The 24,494-nt window shown below is 41.3% G+C and overlaps 1 protein-coding gene across 1 annotated transcript; it reads left to right on the top strand.

Moving 5' to 3' along the window:
- The first annotated feature begins 16,852 nt into the window (after positions 1-16,852).
- LOC124215872 (protein artichoke-like) lies at positions 16,853-23,677 on the top strand. The gene is made up of 3 exons (XM_069135284.1): positions 16,853-18,570; positions 20,565-20,574; positions 20,641-23,677. Exons 1-3 carry the CDS (start codon positions 17,000-17,002, stop codon positions 23,425-23,427), a joined length of 4,368 nt encoding a protein of 1,455 aa, XP_068991385.1. The 5' UTR covers positions 16,853-16,999; the 3' UTR covers positions 23,428-23,677.
- Positions 23,678-24,494: the final 817 nt, after the last annotated feature.

Raw genomic sequence — 24,494 nt, 5'->3', positions numbered from 1 at the left:
GGTGAAAATACCTCGTGACGAATCGCCGCGATTCTTCAATTCATTTTTTATCACACAAACTTTGACGCGAATCCGTGACTGTTTAATTGCCTCCCGTAATACTCGAATCTTACGAAGGAACACCTGCGGTACTCGGGGCCCCCCAGGGCCGTATGAGGAGCCCGAACCAACCGCTGTACATCCATAAACCGAAGGTATTTATCGGACCGCAATATGGGGTCAACCCCTCAGGCGTAACCTTGCAGATCAATATCTCCGATATACGACATTATCGGATATATAACAAACGCCTAGCAATTTTTCACTCCGGCTCGAGCTTAATTGTTTTGTTGTACCGAGATTGCCCGCTTCTTGCATTTACACGTCGGGTGAAGTTTGTTTTTTTCTTACGTCTCAGACGATCCGATTTATGCTTTGCAACCAAGAATTCTGTTCATCGGTTCTAACGATAAAAGAATTGGTGGTCTTCCTTGTAGTTCAAGCGATTCTTTCATCCGACTTACACCGTGAACTTTACTTTCAAACCGCGACTAAATTACCTAGACGAAAACACGTATATTGAGCGGAAAGAGTCGAACCTCCCTAAATCGTGTCCGCAGGGGTTGTTTTTGTTTACCTTTACAGCGAAGATCACATTATACTCACAGTAACGAATGGCGCGGACTTGAACGCGTTGCGCACAAAAGGAATAAGTGAAAAATATATTCGCACATCAGTTTCCCCAAAGTAGCGATGACCCGTAGCTGTGTAAACGCACATACGTATACGCGATGGGCGTGGGAGTTTTCCGGCGTCGCTTCAGCAGGATCATTATTTCTATTTTGAGAGGTTTATTTCGTCTCGTCGTTTATCAAAGGGTGGAACAAAAATACGAGACAATTCCGTTACCCTTTTTCTGTCCCCTTGATTCTCTTCCAGCGGCTCAAGTTCCCGCTTTTCCCCACCGCACCCCCCATTTTTCTCACGTCTCCGAAAGAGCCCGACGTCAAGGATTTATGAGTTATTCCAGTCCTATTCTGGACGAACCTGCCTTTGTCCGACAGATCGACTAATCTCGTAGCAGACTTCTTTTTGTTATTACTCAACGGAGGCTCGCCTCGCCCCTGGAACTCGACCGAAGGTTGATATCCCGAAGGCACGGTCGAAAAAAGCTCCACGGGGCTAAACGGTAAGGAATCTGAAGGAAAAAAAAAAAAAATGCGCAAGAACTCATCAATCTGCATTTCAGGGCGAAAATCTTGGCTAAAATTTTCGGATTCTTCGGGGAAGGAAGTAATGAAATGTCGAAAGCCCTCAGGTGGCGGGAAGTTTTTCGCTAACGAAGATGACGAGAGGCTCGCAAGCGGGGGGCAAACATCCGTGACAAGGGTAATTTTTCCTCGGGCAAAAATCAATGCGCCTGCGACGTATATTTTTTTTTTTTTTTTCCCCTCCCTTCCTAAATTTTTTCCCTCCTAGCGACAATTCGCAATCTTTTCTCTTCCCCCCTCGTCCATTTCCTCCGCACCTACGATTCTTCTCGTGCCTCTTTTGTCTGACGTTGAAATCAACTCAACCCTCATTTGTCGCCGGTTTTTATACTCGGACCGTAAATTTTCGCCAAGATTTTACTTCGCTCACGCGCGCGCTTACGCCGTGCGTCATTCGGTTATTTATTCATCTTATTCATTTTCGCATGCACCCTTGTCACTCGGAGACCGTCTCTGGGTTGTGACAGCGACGTAACGCCGGCCGTTTCTTCTGCAGCCGGCGGCCAGCCAACCACCTTTGGAATCCCGGTGGAGTAAACGGCGGGGTTTATTTCGGTGCCAACCCTCGTGAGCCTTGACACGGAGGGCAGCCGAGGCTTTTGCATATTTCAGTTATCAATTTCCCCTTTCGCTTGTGTACAAAGACTCGCCAAATTGATTCGGAGTGCAAAATTTCATCTCATTTCATCTTCCACCAGCGAATTATTATACAACCGTCTTTCGAGGATTTTTACCGTCGAATAAAAGATGTATCAAAGGAAAGCCGGTCGAGAAAAAAAAATAAAAATTCCTCGCAACTCCGTCCGATTCTTTGAATAATAATTTGTTTTAACTCGCTTTGGATAAACTTTACCCAACTCAATGAAATACTTGCTTCATTTATACGTTTTATCATACGGTAAATAATTCTTCATCAAAATTTTTTACATTCCAATTATCCCTACAACGAAACATGTATCTTTCGATCGTTAAACGACATTGTCAAAGGAACGGTTTTACAGATACCATACGAAACAATTCACAGTTCAAAAAACCCTCTTCCCGGTCTGCTCGAGCATTAAAGTTCACGAATTTGCGCATAGCAACCCCGTGATGCTCGAAAATGCGGTGTAATTTATTCCTTGCGTGAAAAATTATGCCTACGTTGTACACGCGTAGCCATTAATCTTTGGTAATATTCTACCTTAATGCAGGGTGAAAATTCTGACGTTCGTCCGCCGTACCTGAATGGCTTAACAGCAGAAAACCGGACATAATGCATGCTTGTTGTACGTGTAAAAGCGGGGAAAAAAATGGCGAAAGACAGAAAAGACAAAACATGAATAAGTAAATTTAAAAAAAAAATTACAGAGTAAGAGAACACATGACGCCAAGGGAAAAGAAAACTCGAGCGTTTTATTCCAGGTACGTTTCGCGGTATATCTTTCGAATGGATTTCCTGCGGGGACGTGGTCCGGCTCGAGAGATGAGAGATTGAAGAGATTCAGAGGTATATCTCTCTCCGCTCGGTTACCCATGCTGCTCGTGTATTTTCGCAAAAAATTCACCAACCTTCGCTGATACGTGCCCAACAGCTACGCTTCATGGACACGGAGATCTTTCTCTGATTAAATACTGCCCGAGACGCGCCGAGCTTTCTCTAAAAACCCTTAAACGGGTTAGAGTTTGGGGAGAATTCGTAAAAAAAACAAAGAAAAAAAAAAAAAGAGACGGGACGAAAATCAAAAGAATTGTGAAACGAAAGTATAAGAACTGCGATTGAAATGATTTTTCTTCTAACCTATGACGTAAGAAGCGGTTCTAAACTTATTGTTACACGTTTGAATTTTCGATAGAGAAGCTCGACTTCGTTAAAAATTTCAGCAGTTTATAATAATCAAACGGGGTAGAGAGACGGTAAAATTTTATCGCTACTCGCCCGCGCAGCGTGGGATATCAAAATTTCACTGCGCAACGTTTGAACCGCGAAGTTTATGAATTTGCGTTGGAATATCGTCGAAGAATGGGTAGGTAGTTGAAATGAGAAAAAAATGAAAATAAGAGGAGAGAACGAGTACAGGAAGTAAAAAAAAATCGATTTTTATGCAAAACTGCGGTTTATGACGGGCGCGTTTCAGGCTCGCTGGTTCCGGGTAGAATATTTGGATGCTCTTTTCTACCCGGATCAATACGCGTGTTGGTACGTATGCTTGAACGTGTGCACTGCCCGATATGTTTGCCAGGATTCGTAGTCAGTGAGTATCTTTGGCTGTACGTACGTATATGCAGAGAAGTCCGTAACTCTCGGAGCTTGCACAGCGTGCTGCCGGCAACGCGTCTAGTTTCCGTTTTACTTTCTTTTTCCCTGTATTTTTTTCATTCCAGCTCTCCCAACAGTGTCCGAAAAATGCATCATTATTGCAAGATGGCGTCCATCTGGCGACAGGGACGGATCGTTAATCATTGACCGGGGATGCGGAATTCTTGCGGGCTGGAGAATCGGGCTTTTATTATCGTAAGGTGGCAGATTTATTGTCAAGGTTTCGCAAGCTTCGCTCTAGCCTCCGACCTTTCATGTTTTAAGGCCGCTAAATGACGGGTCGAGCTTTTCTGGACGCCGTGACCGACGCTTTAAAAGCGAAATATTAACCGCGTGCTTTCGCCTCGACGTCGAATATGATGATACGCGTGTTATCACGTCGATATATCGCGGGATGCCTGAAACCCGCGAAAACTGCCTCGAGACGCGACTCGCGCAGCGACGTTACGACCACAAACGCCGAAATGAAATTCCCCCGTTTTTGAAGCCGCGGGCATGTTTTTAACCCCACCTCTGGGCTCCGTTCAACCCTCTCAAAGCCCTGCAGCGGCCGGAGAAACGAGCTGTACGATAATATAAAAAAAAAACAATTAGAAAACCCGAGGGAGAGATCTTTTATGCAATTATAATGCTATACGTGTATTGTTATTATTCATTGAAACGGAAAGTTGAATGTACAATGAAAGTAATTTTACTCGGTAATAAAGTTGTACCTACCCGAAACTCTGTAGTAAAATTCATATATCAATTTTCATCTTGAATACAAAGTTTTTTGGTGCTTCGTTTGTTTAGCTTACTACGTTTTTTTCAGTCAAATAACGGCTCGACATCAATTTAATCTTGCACCGTATCGCAACGGTTACGTAAAGTGAGCGTAATAAAAAAAAATATTATACTGCTCATGCTAAATTTTTTAGTAACAGCCACAAAAGTGATTTTCATTTTTTATTGAGAACTATAAGTTTCAGAATTATGATGACAGGGTGGAAATGTAAGGGAATTTAAAAGGGGTTATCGAAAACCTAGAATTGTCAAAGGGATTTCAATTTGGTAATGAAAAAAACTGAATATATTAGTTTTCTATCATGAGAATAAGAAATTATTTCTTGACACAACAAGCTTACCTTTTTTCATCGAGAAAACAAATTGGCTTAAACTGACTTTTGTGTACATTACATTTTACTTCAATACGAATTGAATTTGAACCGAATATGGAGCTAATAAACTGAACGATGTAGGTTTTAGTAGACTCACTAGAACTGGGAAAATATTATGGAAAACTACGTTTTAGGTCCTGTAAAAAGTTGGAAATGTAATGGAATTTTGTCCCTGAAAATTTGTGGCCACATAAATTGTGGATAAAAAATGGAAATATTCAAGGACTGCGTATAACTAACCCCAGGACGAAAAGCGCTTCCGACGTTCCAAATCGAGCTCATAACTGTCCCAGACTTTAAATTCGGAGCTAATCTCGCGAGCTTCGTCGCTGGTTTCATCTCGCATCCGATCGGCAGATCGTTGCAACGGACAGACAGGATCGGATACTTATAAGATCGAGATCTGCGAAAGGCGGAAGCTGGGACTCCGATCCCGCGTCAAAGTGGATGAGATTCAAAATAACCTTCGATTCCTTTGAGGTGGGACTGTTCCTCGGCATTGATATCCGCCTAGCTCGGATTTCCACTCCAAGATACGATCCTCGAAGTCTCGCGCTCCGAGCTCTTGGTGACCAATTTAAAAATACATGAGCCCGACTAATGCCTCGGAAACTCTTTGTGCCTTATTCAACGGCTTGATTTTCGATTCCGCGTTAAAAGATTCCTGCGAAACCGCTGCTGCTTGCAGAGAAAAGGGAGAAAATGTATTTCAGGTACCGCGGCTTACATCCGCCCTGCGATTCCGAATGCTAAAATGAAATACGCGATACGGCCGTTGGAATTTATACCTTCATCTGGATCAGCGCCGCCATCTGCGGCGAATATTTTTGCGAAAAACCTATAAATTCATGAATATTTTATTCAACTCCGCAGCGGGTTCGCGGTACGCGCTCATAGCCGAAAGCCTCGTTTCTCTGCAACGTTTCTTTTTCTCTTCATTCGTTTTTTTTTTTCTTTTTCCCTCTTATTCTTTTTTTTTTTTTTACTCTTCTTTCGTTCGCAACGTTTCTTACGACCCGAGCTAAGCCTTTGCCACACGCTCGATACAAAGGCCTTAACATAAGTACCGCGGCGTCGCGACGCCCCCAGGCGCTGCGACGTCGTGACACGAATCGAAATTCGAGCCCTTATTGCGAGAAGCGTCCCCACGCTTCTCGGCCAGGTTCTACGACCGCCATTTCGATCCAACGTCCTTGGTTTACGATAGATCAATCCCTGGCATACGATTGCAAGTGTTATTCGCAGATCTAGGAAACTGTACTTGGATCCTCTCAAGCCTGCACGCTACACTTTTAGAAAAATTTGACTAAACAAATTGTCCCTTGATCCACTTTAAACATGACACTAGTTATTGTAATTTTAACGTTTCAATTGTAATTTCTAATTTTTGTTCACTCAGTAATACATTAAAAAATGGTTTGGTCAACCATAAAATTTTTCTACTCATGCTGGGACATTTTTTTTGTAACCGTGTAACATGCCGCTTCGAACGAGTTTTCGTCTCTTAAGTCTTATTGAATAAGAAATAGAGAAAATCAAGTTAACGATGAGTGGGACGTTCAGACGGTTAAAAAATTTGTCGGAATAAAAAATATGACTGAACGAAGGTTTAAGAAATGTTACGAAATCACGTCAGGTTGAATATAATAATAAAAAAAAAGCTTATGTCGTATGAAATCAGACGGGCAAATGCCAATTTTTAACTCGAAACAATCCTTTATTATAACAACATCAAAAGCATCGCCCGATTCTACTTTTTTTTTTCACAAAAAGTTCATGGATAAAAAAGGGGGGTCGAAGCCCGCACTATCGGTTCGTTCCATCTTCCGGCAAGGTGGAATATAACGCGCACGGTTCATCGGTGCCGGGCGTTTGTCGCGCCTCTCCGTCGGACCATTGTCAAGAGCTTTGACGCGCGCATCAAGTGACGCCGCGTCGTGCGATAAGCTTCTGTCCCTCCGACGAGACGCAGTCATTGTTCCCGCTTCATTTGGCACCCTGCCTGCCCTGCGACGCAACCGTCCAGGTTACCCTTCCGCCCTCCTGGACCGGCGGGCAAGGACTAGGCCTCCGGACGCATCCTTGAGCTTTCGAAAAGGTCGGACGGAGAGAGCTTTGATCCTTCCGAGCCCGGAGGAGGCTTCGACGGGCTTAATTCTTTTCGTTTCTCAGCTTTATTGCCGAGGCAGAAATCTTGAAGAATGTTTACTCTTTCGTCAAAAGTCTCTATCGGAGGTTCGCTGACGGGAGGGGGACTTCGAGTATCATAATTTTAAACCACCGACAGACCTTCGCAAGCATTTTTCAAAATATTCAATTTTCTGCCGTTGAATCGATCGACTGTTTAAATTTTCGTTCGAATAAAGTGTCTTTACTGATATTATACTGGTCAATCGCGATGGAAAAATTCAACGATTTTTTTTTTCCTTTATTGATTCCGGACACCAATCGTTTGTTTAATACCTAAGCCCTGCGTTGTGATGAAAGAAAAAAAAAAAAAAACAAATAAAAACGAACAACTTTAGCAATTATTCTAGCCTCGATCCTATGATAATGTAAACTGGAAAATAATTATATATTCACTTCCGCGGTTGGTCCGCGAGTGAGAAAACCAGCCCTTCTAACTTCGGAATCTCAAGTCCAACCCAATTATGTTCAAGCGTGTGCCGGCAATAATCATGTGATTCACGGTATATTGTATCTCATACAAATTACTTACACCTTATGGTAACCCTTCGCTTTCGCCTTAATTTGCGGTCTCGTCCATCTGCAGAGAACAAAGTCCGTGCCGACGCTCTTTCCCTCAAGACGTTAATGCGGTGAAGCACGATGACGGTGAACACAGTCCTAAGCGGGTTTCTTCGACCCAAAGTCCGAGCAACATTTTTCTCTCTCTTTCTCTCACTGTGTGTTTTGCCATGTCAGAATTGGCGTCTTTTTCTCTACTCTCTGATCTGAATAGATCACGAAATCATGTAGATAACACGATTACGCGATCTATTTAGATCGAGGCATAATATGAAAATTAAAAAAGCAAAAACTTGCGAAAAAAATAGTAAATATTGAGTTCCTCAAAAATCACATTTTGATTCATAGAATCAGTGTAAATTTTTTAAGATTTGATAAAATAGCGTTTCGGTAATTGGTGTCTGAAGAAAATTTTTTTAAAATTCCCTACACTCTCTTGGATTGGTAAGAACATCGTACTAAAAAAAGATCAGAATCGAAAACGGCGAGGTACACGGGCTGCTAATCTGACATGGAATGCCCCATATACCCTACGTGCATATACATATATATCTCCCTGCGTGGGTTGGTCCTGGCTGTAAACGCTTAATCGATTCTGCTACAGCTTGGGCCTAGTTCTACAGTTCTAGCCATGCTGCAGCTCGTAAATGATGTAATATAACGTGTGTACGTACAGACAGGGTCGAAAGTGGGACCGACCCTTCCTTCGCACACAACGGCGATGATCGCGACGGTTTTATCGCAATGATCATCGGGACTGAGAGGGTGCCTCGAGGCCATAAGCGCACCGCTCGGCTTCTCAGCTCCGGACTACCCGCAACTACGCAAGACGACACTGCAATCTCCGATCAAATCAACGGCACGTGCTCCCCGGTATACGTACGTACACGAAACACCGGCTGATATACATGCATATAAGTGCCGGTAATCTGTAAGGTGTTTTTGTGCCGTTGTTCAACTATAGTTGAGAGATAGTGAAACAGGCCGATTGTACGTGCGTTGGGAGAACAATTCCGAGGTCGAAAAAATGAATTCAGAATCAGATTGGAAAGCTCGAGATAATTTTAGAGGGTAAGATAATATAATTGCTGAGAAAAACACGTCTTTACAATTGTCGCTGGGGGAAATTAATTGAAAAAATATTGGTTATACTCTTACGAAACGAATCGATCATGAGAATCTGAAACGGTGGAACCAGAATGCTGCGATGAGAACATTTTTATTTTCTATGGTATGGACTATAGACTGTTTGACATAATAATGGTTTCAATGTCGTTGGGATAATTAGAAAACTTGAAACCTACAACTGGTTGGGTAACTGGTTAGTATGATTATAGCGACATTGAAATTTGTTTATTTCATTGTCTTGATTTTTTCCGACGAACAAGGATTTGACACCGATTTCGTGTAGTACCAACGCTAAGTCATCGCAAAATTCGCATCAACATACAGTAAGGGTAACGATAACGATGAAAACAGTAACAAGTACTAGATCTTCTGATTACAGCTACGAAATTCGTTTTCATTTCGTATCCGGAACGACGTATTTTGGATACGATGAAAAATGAAAATTATCCACGCTTGTATATACAGTGACCACGAGCAGAAGCAGCTCTTGATGCGATACAACTTATTTTCGGATTTCTTCATCGGCATAAAAACGACTCGGTGAGTTATTGCCTCTAATATTTTCCCCCCCGAATCGTTGGAAGATCCATCGATTTATAGTCGAAGCAAAGTACCGGCAACTCTCCCATCAGACATCGTCGTCGGCATAATCGCTGGTTTCACTTCTTCCTCCGAGGGTTTTCTCAGCCGTCGGAATCTTCCGGGCACGGCGTAATCGCCGTTTGGATTTCCGAGCGTATCGAAGACCGCCGCAGCAGGTATCCCAGGCAGGCTGGTCTTCCTCTTTCGCAAGCGTTTCCACCCTGCAGGGAAAAGAGCGCTCTACGTATAGGGCGGAGTAAAAGGTTTCGGGGGTGAAATTCGTTGGGGATGTTTTACGCCCCGATGCCTCTGATACGGCCGAGCGAGGGGCAGCGGGTCGCTCATCCTGCGTGGAGGCTGATGTAATTGCAGGGATCGATCGGAGCCCGGGGAACGAAGCCTGAGGGACGCGGCGAGGGAGAGGAATGGTATACAGTCGATTAAAATGCCGCCCGCAACGGCATCGGGAGCTGCGGGGGTGGACGGACGTCTAGCTGTCCCCGACGTCGTTCGACGTCACCTGATGCTGCCGTCGTTGTCCCGTCATTCAGGAGTGAAAGGAACCCCGGTTATTACAGCTGTCTGACGTTCGTTGCGACGTCGAAGAAGAAAGCTCCGGCTCTCTTGATTCCGACTCGACGATACCGGAACATGTACAGACGCGGCTTGGGAATTAAGGATTGGAAATGGTCGAGTGAAGATTTTGAAGGTGTGACAAGTCGAGGGTCCGGTCGAAGAGCTGTAAAGACAGACATATCGTGTGACGAAGGTTGGAGAGTACGATTCGAGTTCGGGAATTGTTTTCTAAAAAACGTAAACTTCAGTTAAAAAGCACTATTCTTGAAGACTTTGAAGAGATCTCGGTATTAGATTATTTCTGTAACTGAAACCTTGCGTCGTTTCAACAATTATAACGAACCGAGGCTCGTTTGATAAAAAAATACGTCATGTTTCTACTTTGCTTCTCGGTTGATAGAAAAATACAAAACATGATTTGGGAAACCATCGTGAGTGATGAATAGTGAACTCAATGCCTTGATGAAAAATACTTCATCGTTATTCAAACTCGGATTCGGTAGATTTTTGAAGAATTCATTTACGAACAAGATGATCCCTAGTTCATTAAAATCGGTGAAATGATGTGATATGATTGGACCATGGGATCACTTCAATCATCAATAATTGTGCTACTGTACTTGATATTCGTTATTTTTCAATTTTGCTCCGTGTTGAAAGTACATCGTTTCGACTCAATTCAACTCAATTAGCATCTGTCACACTTTCAAGCCTTCGTTATATCACATTTCTCTCTCTTCAGTTCTTCGACTCGACTGTTTTTTTGAAACATCCTCAAAACGAATGAAGAACCAAAGCATCTGTGAGGGAAGGTCCGCCCTTCCACTTTCGAAAACGCCCTCAGTGAGAATAATCTTGGGTTTTTCAGACACGTTTCTTCACCACGCAAGCCACAAATTCCGACAATATCAAGGAATTCGATTCCTTTCTCGAGCTCGATTGACCTCGCGACACATGTCCGTCGCATTTCGCGAATCCTCGCCGATGCGGCAGAGTAAACAGGATGCGGATGATCCGAGTTGCACGATTCAATCGAAGGGGATCAGGGCGAGCCGAAGATTCACGCGTGTAGATTTCGTCGCCCTGCATCGGCCGGGAGGTGTTGATCAATCTGTAGATGTATTTGAGTAGGGTAAGAGCGTCCCGGGACTAAGCAGAGCAGACAATACCGCTGAATAAACTAGGAAGATTCGCAGAGGTTCGTTTTTCGCTCCGAAGTATAATATTATCTTTCGATTTTCCCTCGCTCAGCCCTGGCTGGGTGTATATGCATATGTATATGTATATGTATATATATATATACTTATGTACGATATAGGTAAGTATATACTTAGCGAAGGGTCTCTGCATGCCGGAACGATTTCTCCTCGTTCCTGTGCGAAACCTTCGGACGATGGGGGAACCGAAGAGCTCGGCAAGGATCTTCTCAAGAAAGCAATAACGAATGTATTTCCGGTTCGTTTCCATTATTTTTCATTTGTTTCGCCGGTGGGGGATTCGAAATTTGAATTATTCATGACGTTCCCATCACTTTTTTCATCCCTCCCATTGATATATGTATATATATATATGTACCTACAGAGCAAGCTCACCCGGAATTCTACCGCTCGAAATTATTGAGTTGATTTTTTTTTTTTCGTCCGGAACGGTCTAATTGTCCATTGATTCGCATCCGATTATTTCCGGTAGTCGAAAGAATTTTCCGAAATATGCAAAAAAGAAAAGTCCGAACCAGTGGGAGGAGGAGGCAACTGAATCGAAACTAACCTCTCAAATCTATTTTACACGCTGCGTTTTACGGAGTGTTTTCACGATATCCCGTTTTGCCGAAAGCCGCAAAAAGAATTTCAACCCCTCGAAAGTGACGCTGACAGTATATGTATACGGTACATGTGCCCTAATGTCTGTCCGTGCCGACGTTTGTCCTGGAAAAATGTACGTCACTTTAGTTTTTCACCTGAAGGATGGAAGGACGAAGTGCAAAAATAATGGAACGTCAAAGAAATCCCCGGGTAGACGCGTGTTTGCACTGCCCGAAGTGACGTGGCTCCTGATCATATATTTCGTTTCATTTTACTTCCTTTATACATGTGTGCGTAGACGTATGTAGGTAGGTACACACTCGGTTAGGTAGTCCAATTCATATGCGGGGGATTTAAAAATGCAGAAGATACATTCCTGGGGGTAGAATCGCCAAGACCGCTGCCCAAGTGTTTATATATATATGTGTGTGTGTGTGTGTGTACACCTCTACAACTGTGCAGCTGACCCAGAACCAGAAATGATAGTGTAATTACAATCCCAGGGAATTAAACACGATAAGGAATGTAACGGGGAACAGCTGAGTTGGCCGAAAAAGGGGCAACGAATGCTTTAACAATAGTAATTAAATCGGGTCACAGGGGTTGGATTCGTGGGTAAAAAGTTTCCTCAGTCGCGAGTCTTGCTTTTTCTCTCTTTATCTTTCTCTCTTCCTTTCTTTTGCGGCTGCAGATTTTTTCGACGCAGCCATCCAGTAAATATTCAAGGGGTCAGGAGTTCTAAACGCATTTTAATGTCGTTAGGGGAGAAGTTTTCTGTAGCAAGAACGTTCATCAGCCTCTTTGCGGCGGGGCAAGGTTAACGGAAGGCTCGAAGAACGAAGTTGCAGACGGGCCAAAGGGGAGCGCGGTTCGGAGAAAAAAAAGTCTTTCCAATCCATAAGAGTTGGCTCGTTCAGCAAGCCTCAAAATGGGCACGAGTCTAATGAATCTAGTCGCGATTTTTACCTTCTGGCTAACAGCAGATTGCGTTGGTCAATTTGAGTGGGAATCTATTTTTCAATTTTTATCCTCTCACTCGTGACAATTGCAAATGATAATATTTTGGCGACATGACTCGACATCAGCCCGAACAAATACGAAGTGGATCTTTGAATGGAACTGGAAGCGATAAATTCTCTGTTTCGTTTTGACGTTAAAGATTTGAAGTGACCGGTGTTTGACTACCACCGAATCGAAACGATGCCATCCGAGCTTTTAAGCTCTTCACGAAATTTACTCATGTCAAGTTGCTGGGAAATCGGATCTCGGAAATTAACCACATTGCTTTAGTCGCATCGAGAAGCTGCGAGTACTGGACCTCGATCGACACAAAATTCTGGAAAATCTGTAGAGAAATATTTTCTTCGCATTAAGATCACTCGAATGTTTGTATCTAACCGTGAGATATTGCAACCTGTGGAGCTTCGAGCTGAACAAATATCCGGAGAAATTGACCCGTCTTTATCGCTCTCGAAGTCTGTTTTCATATTCTTCAACCAACAGTGATACGGCGACAATTTATTTGTATCGCTACGTCACTTCCGTGTGCTCATTTATCTTACAGACGTGAGTGATAATCGCGCGGGGATTGTTGACTTTGAATGCGTTTCGTTTGTCGACGAAATCAGAAATTTGGAAAGTGAGTCAGTATTATGTCTTGGAAACGCTACAGCTTTACGGTATTTGATCGTATCATTTGATAGGGTATTTCAAATCCAGTCGAATAGTTTGAGAAAAATAGCGGCTTTGATTCATTTGAATTTAACCAGAAATTTCATGTGTGATTTGCAGGCAAATTCATTTACTGACTTTGCTGCAACTGGAAATAGTGATGTCTGTTTTAAATCAGATCATGTTAATGAATCATCAGGCATTTGTAAATTTAACGAAATTGAAAAGCGTTTTTTGCACTAATCAGCGTCATCGCATTTTCGAGAGTAGAAAAATTAAACGAACGTATTTACGAAAATGCCGTATTCCGATTTTAGAAAGAATATCAAATATCCGAAAAAATTAATTGATCTTCATCTATCCGGAAATGAATTGCAATTTTTTGGAATCGATAATGAATTGACACTGACCCACCGGTAACTGAACAACAATAATTTGCATTATGTTTCACTAAATCCATCACAATCTTCAGTCACCCTCGTGGACGTGAGTAACAATCGATTGTAAATTATTGCTTTCGAATGTACAACCACTTCCAATGTTTTAAAAGGACATTATCGCGGTTATGATTCAACCGATACTTGGAATTGGAATCCAAAGTTATGTTTTGGATATTCTACAGCTCTCAAATACTTGATTGCATCCTCTAATAAAATATCGCAAATCACGCTGGATGCTTTCGTAGGAATACCTGCGTTGATTCACGTAGATCTGTCTAACAATCTAATTGATAGCAATGTCATGAATAAAATGTTGTAAGATAAAATATGTGATTAAAAAAGAGTTTGAAATAATTGTGACTCATCCCTCGAATAATCAACTGAAGTATTCAACTCCTCTTGACCGCGTTACTGCGGAATTCATCAGACATTTTCTAAACTTGAGTAACAAAAATCATCTGCGAGTGTGTTTAGAAATATAGAATATTAATTTTTTGAACCTACCAAGTTCGCATAAAGGCAAAAGGATGAAACCAGCTTGGAAATCGAGATAAAGTGAGCAGCGTACACTTTACAGGTTTGCGTTATTCCGCGTTGAGAGCAGTACTGAGGGTACCGCTGATGCGAGAGAATAGCGAAGGTAGACAAAGAAAAATAAACATAGAGACTACGGAAGTAGAGCATAATAGAGAAAGACAGATATAGCAACAAGAGTGCCAACGAGACTTCAAATTTTCGAACCGATGAGGCGCACGTTACAGATAATATTTTAGCGACGTGACTCGTCAATTCGAATGTAAAGCAGATCTTTGACCTTTGATTCCGTTCTTAAACAAAATTCAGTTGGCTGGGATGCAAATCGAATTCCATGTATAGCTATATTACCATTCCTGCCACGACGGAGTTTCGTTATCCATCGAGTTGTACAGTGACCAGCAATCTGACACAAGTACATCATGGTAAGTCAAGAGATTGTTTTTGGCGGTACAAAATAACCAGCGTATTAGTGATTAAGAATTCTCCCAATAAGTTTTTATCAAATCGTACTTTAGGTCGTCACTGTATAAGTATTTCTTACACTCTTACGAATATTACAGTTCCTAAGTCACGGAATTATGGATTACAAATTATAAACAATGGGTCATAATTTTTAAACACACTTACATGAATTTATTCTCCCCCCAGAAATTGGCTGTAACTGAGTGTAGAATACAGTATGTATTAATATATATTAAAAGTTGTCTATTTTGGGAAACATCTGTACTTCAGTCATTCGTATATATAACTCGTAAGGAAATACAGAATGAACATGAAATATTTCCGCTCGGAATTATCTCTGTTATCAAACAATTCCTCAGTTATCTGTTGGCAGTTTTCATTCTATTTATTATTGTATATTCGTTGTGAGAATTAATTCGTTTTAAATCTCAGTTGGATAATCATTGTAAATCGAGTGTAACATTAGCTGTTCCACATTTTCGTGTGGATTGTCGTTTATATTATACACGGGTTTTGCATAATTAAGCATCGATATTTCAACATATCAATAATTTTGTGAGAAGAAAACAAGGAACTACAAATGAAAAAACGGTCGTACTGCTTAAAAGCAAATGTGCAAAATTCATTGTGTACAAAGAAATGTTGCGTTGACAAAGAAAAAAAAATGTAATCATGTTGTTCAGTAAAAATAAATATTATCTGTACTAGTTACGTGTTCTTATGGAAATATCAGGCTGCAACGCCTTTGACATTTACCCTCATTGAACATATTTATACACACCGATTGGCCATAATCGAATAAGTCAGCTTGACTGCAGAACAATAAGACTCGCTACCATGATAAATGCTGATTATTTATTTATTTGCAATGATCAGCGTCGTCTTATTATAGAGGGTCAAAACTAATTCCCTGGCGTAAAACAAATTCTTAGCGTTTCAATGATACCAATTTTATCGTTCGGTTTTTCTTTTATGTAAAATTAAGAATCTGGTGGTCGTGTGGAAATGAAGCGTTTGGCAGCAAACTTTATTTCATGTTACTGTTCAAAGCGATAATCTGCAGTGTTTATTACTACGTTACAGTAGCAAACCTCTGATAATCACGAGAATATTTCCAGTCATGTTTGTGATAATTATGAAATCTTCCAATTTTCGTACACAGAATGAAACGTTTCGGAACTATTTTAGGAGTATTCAAAATTTTGTGTCGCATTTCAAACATTTTTGAAATGTCGCTGAAATGTTTCGAACATCGATTTATGTTTGACATATTTCAGAAACATTATTTGAATCATCACAAATATCGTACTACCGTTTTCATACTGGTGGAACCTTTTAAAAACACAATATCACAAAAAATATGTTATTAAACCTTACACAGATCTGCAACGTGGTAATATTTTCGAAATGTTTTAAAAATATTATACGCTGCGTGCTGGGAATAAATTCCGTCGCCCATCTGAAGATAGAACGCAAGTCGTACGATTTTTATCTTATTTTATTTTTTTAATTTTTTTTTTGCAACTTTTTCCCATCTTGCACTTATCATACTGATTAGCAAGCTTGTTACCAAGCCAATCGTTCGCACAACATTGTATTCTCTCACAAGAATATGATAGAACATTCAACTTTGACACTTATCTATATTTGTGCTCACGCACTGGTCTCAATAATATCTGGTGGTTTTGTTGGGGGAAAAGGTTATGTATATACCGCTGCTGTCGAGAGAATTCTTCATTGTCCATTGAAGTTGCTAGTTAGAAACATCATGGTGAGTACAGATCATTCTTTTGTTGATAAGTATATCGAATAATCCAAGCAGGGCTTAGCAAAAGACGTTCAGTAAATGGCATCGGAATAGTCTGATGCGGAAAAAGGTCTTTCATTGTTCGCGATGCTACTCAAATAGTATTAAGTAACAACTAAATTTGAGTATGGTATTGGAAAGTAAGAATTATTAACAATTAATGCAAGATATCAAGTTTAACTTGACAAAGCTTTTTTAATCATTCATAGCAGATTTAGCATTGGGTCACAGTTCCTCTTTTACACGCGTTCCGTCCGAAATAATCAATGTCATTCTTACCGATGTGCTTCTCGTCGTTGAACTTTGATTTTTAGCTAATATTACCCCAAATCCGGTATTATTGTTTCTGTTATTGTACCTAACACCATTTTTAAACTATCACTAGACCCTGCTGCAAGCACCACTCGTCGTCGTCATTTTATTCATCGGATTCATTGACTGCATTCGCGACTTTATAAGCTGCCGGAAATCAACGATCCAGCTCACAGGCCGTGGAAAGACAATGAATCACCTGATACGAACTGGATCTCGCTCGAGAGCATGGGGATCGCAGCTATAAATACGCCATTTCGTTTCAACGTGCCCGATTTGAAGTGGCTGGTGGTTGATAAAAACGGAATTGCAACCATACCATCGGAAACCTTCAAGTTTTTGCCGAACTTGACTCACATCAGTTTCGTGAGTAACAGGATCACTGGAATCGACTCCAATGCCTTCAGTCACCTCGGAAAGCTACGGGTACTGGATCTCGATAATAATTATTTTGAAAACAGTCTGGAAGAAGATACTTTCGACACGTTGAACTCACTTGAAAGGTTGTATCTGAGAAAATGCCATCTTTCGATTTTAGATAGAATCAAATATCCGAAAAAATTAACCGATCTTCATCTATCCGGAAATGAATTGATATTTTTTGAAATCGATAGCGAATCGACACTGACCCACCTGTATCTAAACAACAATAATTTGCATTATGTTTCACTAAATAACTCACAATCTGAACTCACCCTCGTGGACGTAAGTAACAATCAATTGAAAATTATTACTTTCGAATGTACAACGACTCACAAATCAATTTTCAATAGATATAACACGCTATATTTAACCAATATTGTGAATCCGCATTCAAAGTTATGTCTCGGATATGCTACGGCTCTCAAGTACTTGATTGCATCCTTTAATGAAATATCGCAAATCACGCCGGGTGCTTTGATAGGAACACCCGCGTTGATTCACGTAGACCTGTCTAACAATCTTATCAGCGAAGTGCAGGCAAATTCATTTACCGACTTACTGCAGTTGGAAAATATAATGTTAGATTCGAACAAGATAACGCAGGTGAATCATCGGGCGTTTGTCAATCTCCCTAATTTGAAAACGATTTCATTGACTAACAATCAGATTAATGACGTCGACGAAGATGCGTTCACTAAGCTAAACTCTAGGGCGAATGAGGTTTATTTGTACTTGGATAACAACGAAATAGACACTCTGAGGAGCGGCTCGTTCCGAGGCATAAAAGGTTTGAAGCATGTAGGCTTGAGCAACAACAGAATCAAAACGATTTTGAGTCAGGCCTTCGTAGACCTCCCGAATCTTGAGAGCGTAGTTATAGAAAATCAGTCGCAAGGTCAGAGAACGGATCGTGCGACACACCTGGATAGAATATCTCTGCCGAAGGAAGAGGTGATAGCGTCGAATGCCTTTTGGAATTTGTCAAATTTAACCTCAATCGTCATTAGAGGTAACGTATTCGCTGATATAGAAGCTCAGGCGTTTAGCTCGCTGCCGAAGTTGAAAATTCTGGATTTGTCTAACAATAGCATAGAAGTTATTTCCGGCGAAGCTTTCGACGAGCTTCCTAAACTCGAAAGCTTAAACCTGGGAGTTAACTTAATATCGACGGTCGAACCTGACATTTTTCCGAAACAACTACAACGCTTGGATTTGTCTTGGAACCCTGTTTGCGAAGATATTGATTGCTGGCAGATCAGAGAACTTCACCAGCTCGTTGAGCTCAATCTGACAGGTATAATCGATAACTTAAATATCGGCAAATTCGCCGAATTGCCAAAACATTTGACCATTTTAGTGGAGAAACCGGACGGACCGCACCATTAGCGGATTCTTATTCTCGTAACCGATTTTATTAAACCCTGTCATATGTAATACATGTATAATCCTATACTTTCTGTCGATAAGCATGTAACTCTTAAAAGACGTCGCAATTGTAACATTTCTTGTTTGAGTAACCGTTATTGTTGTAAATAAACACCGATCAAAAGAATCACCTGCAACCGATAGCAATGTTATGAATTTGTCAAATAAAAGAGTTTGAAAAAAGTCTGATTTATCCCTCGAATAATTAATTCATTTATCCAACTTCTCCCGACCGCATTACTGCGGAATTCATCGGACATTTTTTAAGCTTGAGCAACAACAATCGACTGCCGATGAATATTTTTTCCTCACAATGTAAAAAAAAAAGCTCGCCCGACGTACGTTCCTCCAATTCGCAAGTCCGCGTGGCACACGAATTCTTTGCAGTTTATTCAAAGCACTTCCCTAAAGAATAGCCGTACAAACGTGTGACTTTCTTCAATGCGCTATGCGGTCTTTGAAGTTTTTTTTTTATATCCCCCGGCGCCTATCTGTACGTACATCCCTTGCTCGAGTATCTTGGATTCTATACGTGGTCCTCTCGTGACTTGAAAAAAAGACAACTTGATATCTCTCGAGCAGCATCGAAAGTTTCAGATCTTTAAAGTGGGTCACTGAAGCGAACAAAGTTCTTGCGGGAATCCCAGGTCACTGCAGTTCAAGTAACTTGTTCGATGCACGATCGATCATTACGAAACGATACGAAACGTGGCTGATTCTGTCACTCGCTGGGCGCCTCCAACACCGATCTGAAACCTAATCAAAAGTACTTCCCGGGGTTTTAAGATACTCAACAGAGTGGTCGCGGTTCATTGCTGCTTATCAAGTTTTTGTGTTATCTCGACTTTTGAACCCAAGATAACTACAATTGCTACGGAGTCAGAGGGTGTTCTGAGATTACGTGGAAATTGATCCAAGTAGTCACGCATTCTGGGTACCTATTCAACTTGGGAATTCACTCGCAACGAATACGTACATTGACGCTTATATTTTCAAACGGATAACTTACCGCTAATTTTGTAGAAGAAGAGGACACTTGACGGACTCCTGCATTCTTCAAATCTGCCCGTCAGATCTAGCTGAAACAATCGACGAGTGTAACAATCAGAATATTTCAATGGCGTTCGCTAACCACGTGTATAATTTTTTAAGTAATATTATTCTTGGATACGAAGGTCGTGAACAAAAAAACACTTTTTTTGTGTTAACGTTTTTTTTGTTCACGACCTTCATATCCAAGAATAATATTACTCAACAATTCACCAAGGTCAAGAAAAATCGTCTTCGGTATAATTTCTTATCTGAAGTATGCAAACTTTGTGTGTTTGGGTTGATTTTTTAGTTTTGTGAAAGAAAATATCCCGCAACCCAAAGTCTAGTGCTGCAGATTTTCTGTTAATTCTGTAATTCGTAATTCGCAGAATGATCCGTTTCAATCGTAAACTTTCAGTCCATCTTTCATAACGAATAACAGTAATGAAATTATATTTTTATTCATCAGCAAGGACCGGATATTCTATTTCTGGCTGCACTGATCGCGATACGTCCAGGCAATGACACTAAGTATGGGACTGTTGAGTGCGATAAAACTTATCTGCTTCTACTGTTTCATTTTTCGCTGATTGCAACGGGACACAAAGGGAACGAGACTTGGTTCGCCACATGATAGCTTCTTCCACTCGTCGACCTCATTGTTGCGATTGGGATTCGACAAGTAGTATCTACCAGGCCTTGGTACGAAAAAGTTGACACTCGTTCTCAGTTAGTGCGATACTTCATCGACTCTTCGTTGCCTGTTCACTCCGGTAGATCGACGGTGTTAAATCACGGTGAGTACGAGACGATTATGTTCTTTCAAATTCATATACCAAATGAAATGTAGAAAAACTTTTTAAACAAGACTGTCAAATCGAGCGTTGGAGAGTTATCAATTCTTTTATAATAGGTTCCTCGGGGTTTGATTATATTATTTCTTCTGAAACCGTACCTCCTGAATATTATCAGGTAAATTTTTTATTCAGATGTTACTGCGAGCCTTGACCATTGTTTGGATCGCGATCGGTGGAATACGTTCAGACGTCTTCGATCCCCCCGATCCCCTGGAATTAACGGACAAATCCGATCTGAAATACAGACCCTGGGATGCCGAGGACGCGTCTAACACAACATGGATTTCTCTGGAAGGAATGGGGATCACACATTTGGGATCGTCGATGTTCCAACTCAATATTCCTAATTTGAAGTGGCTGAGGATGGACAATAATCGAATCGAGAGGATAGCTAACGATAGTTTCAAGTTTTTTCCAAACTTGACTTACCTCAGTTTGGCGGGCTGCGACATCCGAAATATTGAACCTTCCGCCTTTCGTAATCTTGACAGTTTAAAAATTCTTGATCTTGACAGGAATCAGTTACAATATCTCAGTGTAAAACTTGATTGGCTCATTAATTTGCACATGCTGGAACGTTTATATTTGAGAAATTCCTATGTGCAGACTTTCTCAGTGGCGAACACGAATACCCTGAAACATCTTCACTTATCTGGAAACCAATTATCAATTTTTATTTTTGAAACCCCTGTTTCAACAGAGTTGACGCATCTGTACCTTGACAATAACCAATTGAGTTACATCTCGTTAGGGAACTTCAAATCGCTTGTCTATCTAAATGTAGCTAACAACCGATTAGGAAGCATTAAAACTTGCTCAACGTCGCATTATCCCCGTCATCGTTATAATTCATACAACAGCAATAATGACCCAAAAACCCTGTGTCTCAATCGCGCTCCAGCTCTGCAATATCTCTTGCTTTCGAAAAATCAAATATCTATGATCGAGACGGACGTTTTCCTAGACATTAAAACCTTGGTTGAAGTAGATCTTAATAATAATCAGATCAGTCGAATCCACGCGGGTATATTCAATAACCTCTTGCGCATTGAATACATTTTGTTGGACTCAAACAAGATTACGGATGTCAATTATCACGCGTTTGTTAACTTGCCTAATTTGAAAATGATATCGTTGAAATATAACAAAATTACCGATATCGACGAAGACGCGTTCACCAAACTTAATTCAAGCGCCAATGAAGTTTCCCTGTTTTTAGACCACAACCAAATACGTATTTTGAGGAGAGGTTCTTTCCGGGGTATCGAGGGGCTGAAATATATAGGTCTCAGTAATAACAAAATACGAACCATCTCGTCACAGGCCTTCGTTGATCTTCCCAACCTGGCAAGTATAGTGATAGAAGATCAATCCCAATCTCTCGATCAGCGTTCGTCTGATTCATACAATCCATACTCTAATATACAACCAAGACCGAAGCTGGAAGATTTGGGGTTGATAGAGTCGGATGCATTTTTTAATCTGTCCAATTTGACTTCAATCATAATTCGTCGAAATTTGTTCACTGTCATAGAGTCTCGGGCGTTCCACGACCTGCCAAAATTAAGAACATTAGACTTGTCTGACAACAACATTCAGATTCTATCCTCTGAAGTATTCGTCGATCTTCCTGAACTCGAAAGCTTGAGTCTTAAAGGCAATGAAATCAGTGCGATAACTGAAGAAGCATTCGGCAAGTTGAATTCAACTGCGAATAAAGTTTCCTTGTTTCTCGATAGCAATAAAATACACACGTTAAACACGGGCTCGTTTCGCGGTATCAAAGGTTTGAATCACATCGGTCTTAGCCACAACGAAATAAAAACCATCTCGACACAGGCCTTCGTAGATCTTCCGAATCTTGCGAGTATACTAATCGAAGATCAAGTGGCTGATCAGAGTCCAACACCAATGCCATTTTCGACAACAGAGGGATTTTTCGATGATTACGAAGACCGGTCAAACCAAGGGTTCCTCGAACCGGCTGAAGCCTTCAAATTGCGAGGACCAACGCCGAAAGAAATAGGGTTGATAGAGTCAGACGCATTCTCGAACCTATCAAATCTAGCTTGTATCACGATTCGACGCAATTCATTCGCCGTTATCGAATCTCAGGCGTTCCACGTGCTGCCGGCTTTGACAACGTTGGATCTGTCTTATAATCGCATAAGACGTCTCTCCTCCGGAGCTTTTGACGATCTTCCAAAAATTGAAAGATTGGATCTGAGAAACAACCTGATCAGCGTCATAAACGAGGATACTTTTACCGATCTGAATTCAAAAGCGGATGCGTTTCATTTGCAATTGGACAACAACCAAATACGCACTTTGAGCAGCGGCTCATTCCGCGGCATCAAAGCTTTGAATGCTATTGGCTTCGGTGGTAATAGAATAAAAACAATTCTCTCACAAGCTTTCGTCGATCTTCCGAATCTCGAGAGTATAGTGATTGAATATCAACCGAACGACCTTATTGACGAGCGCTCCTTTATAGCATCGGACGCGTTTTTGAATCTTTCAAATGTAACCTCGATCACCATTCGAGGTAATACATTCCATGAAATAAAAGCTCGGGCCTTCCACGACCTTCCGGAATTAACCGAGCTGAACTTGTCGGAGAATCGCATTGAAATTTTATCATCCAAAGCATTTTTGGACGTTCCCAAATTGGAAAATTTGTACCTCGATAAAAATTTGATACCTGAAATCGAACCTAATACTTTTCCTAAACAGTTACGGAATCTGGATTTATCGTGGAATCCGATTTGCAAAAACTTTAGCTGCTGGGACGTTGAAGAACTTGACCAGCTTACGCAACTTGATCTTTCGGGGATAATTGATAGATTCATGATCGATGAATTTGCCGACTTGCCGAGGAATCTAACAGTCGTAGTCGGGCAGGCAGAAAGATGTCCGTGAACAAAAATACTTTTGTTCGATTTTGTCATAACGCTTCTACCCCATAAACACATAAATATTCCTAATTATAAGTAGTTTGTAAGTTACGCAAAATGTAAGAAATGCAACAAAAAAATGTATCGCACTCGTACTTCGATGAGTGAAATAACCTCGTAATGTAAGGATTGACTATCTGTCAATTATTGAATAAATAAATGTCAGCATCGGAACGTTTGAAAAAACTGTAATGAACCGTTTAAACAGTAAACCTCTGTATCGTGTTATAAATATTGAGGTTGCACGATTGTCAGACCTCACGAATAATCCACACCTTCCGAATTTCAGGAACAATAATAATTCTTAGAAACGAAATCGACAACGCAAGGTTAAACGTGAAACGATCTTTGACCTGTGAAATTCCGCGATAGATTTCATCGGCAAAATTTGAATACAGGTAAGTAATTTGCAGTTTATTTCTGGGGCCGCAAATAACGCTGCATAATTTGCAAGTGCGATTTGAGAACACGGTGGTTCGACAGAGGCGAGGGTGGGAGGGAGTGTTCGGTCATCAGCGGCAAGCGCGTTGACTATTCTCCCATTGCGGAAGAGACTCGGACGTTCCGAAGGCCATTGTGAAATAAGGGTGGAGGGAGTTACCGGAGTGATACCGGAGTGGCAAGGTCTTTACTGCATATTGCTGCAGTTTCATATTTTACCCGGCAGCCAGTGGGTCGTTGGACTCAGGGGCCGATGGGAGAGGATGTTGCGGTCGGGGTTGGAAAGCTCGCCTCGGATGGTCAGCGAAGCTTTCCCTCGTTCTGGCCATATAGCTCGTTACGACGCCCCGAGCTTTTAACTCGGATCGCACGATCCTACCGCAAGATGCGCCTAGATTAGCTCCTTATTTTTATCCCTCACTTTGGCTACAAAATTCATAAATTACACCCCGGGCATCTGCGCTGGAGACTTTCGCTTTAGGTATACAAATTATTACGCATACATATATCGAATGTTATTCTCGCAACGTGCAGATCAACTTCGCACCGAGCCCAGGTGTTGGATTCGAGGTATCAGCTTACGCAGCTTAA

This window comes from Neodiprion pinetum, chromosome 1, assembly GCF_021155775.2.
Source record: "Neodiprion pinetum isolate iyNeoPine1 chromosome 1, iyNeoPine1.2, whole genome shotgun sequence".
Classification (NCBI taxonomy): domain Eukaryota; kingdom Metazoa; phylum Arthropoda; class Insecta; order Hymenoptera; family Diprionidae; genus Neodiprion; species Neodiprion pinetum.
Note: the sequence above shows the minus strand (reverse complement) of the source record. Positions and strands in the feature narration are given on the sequence as shown.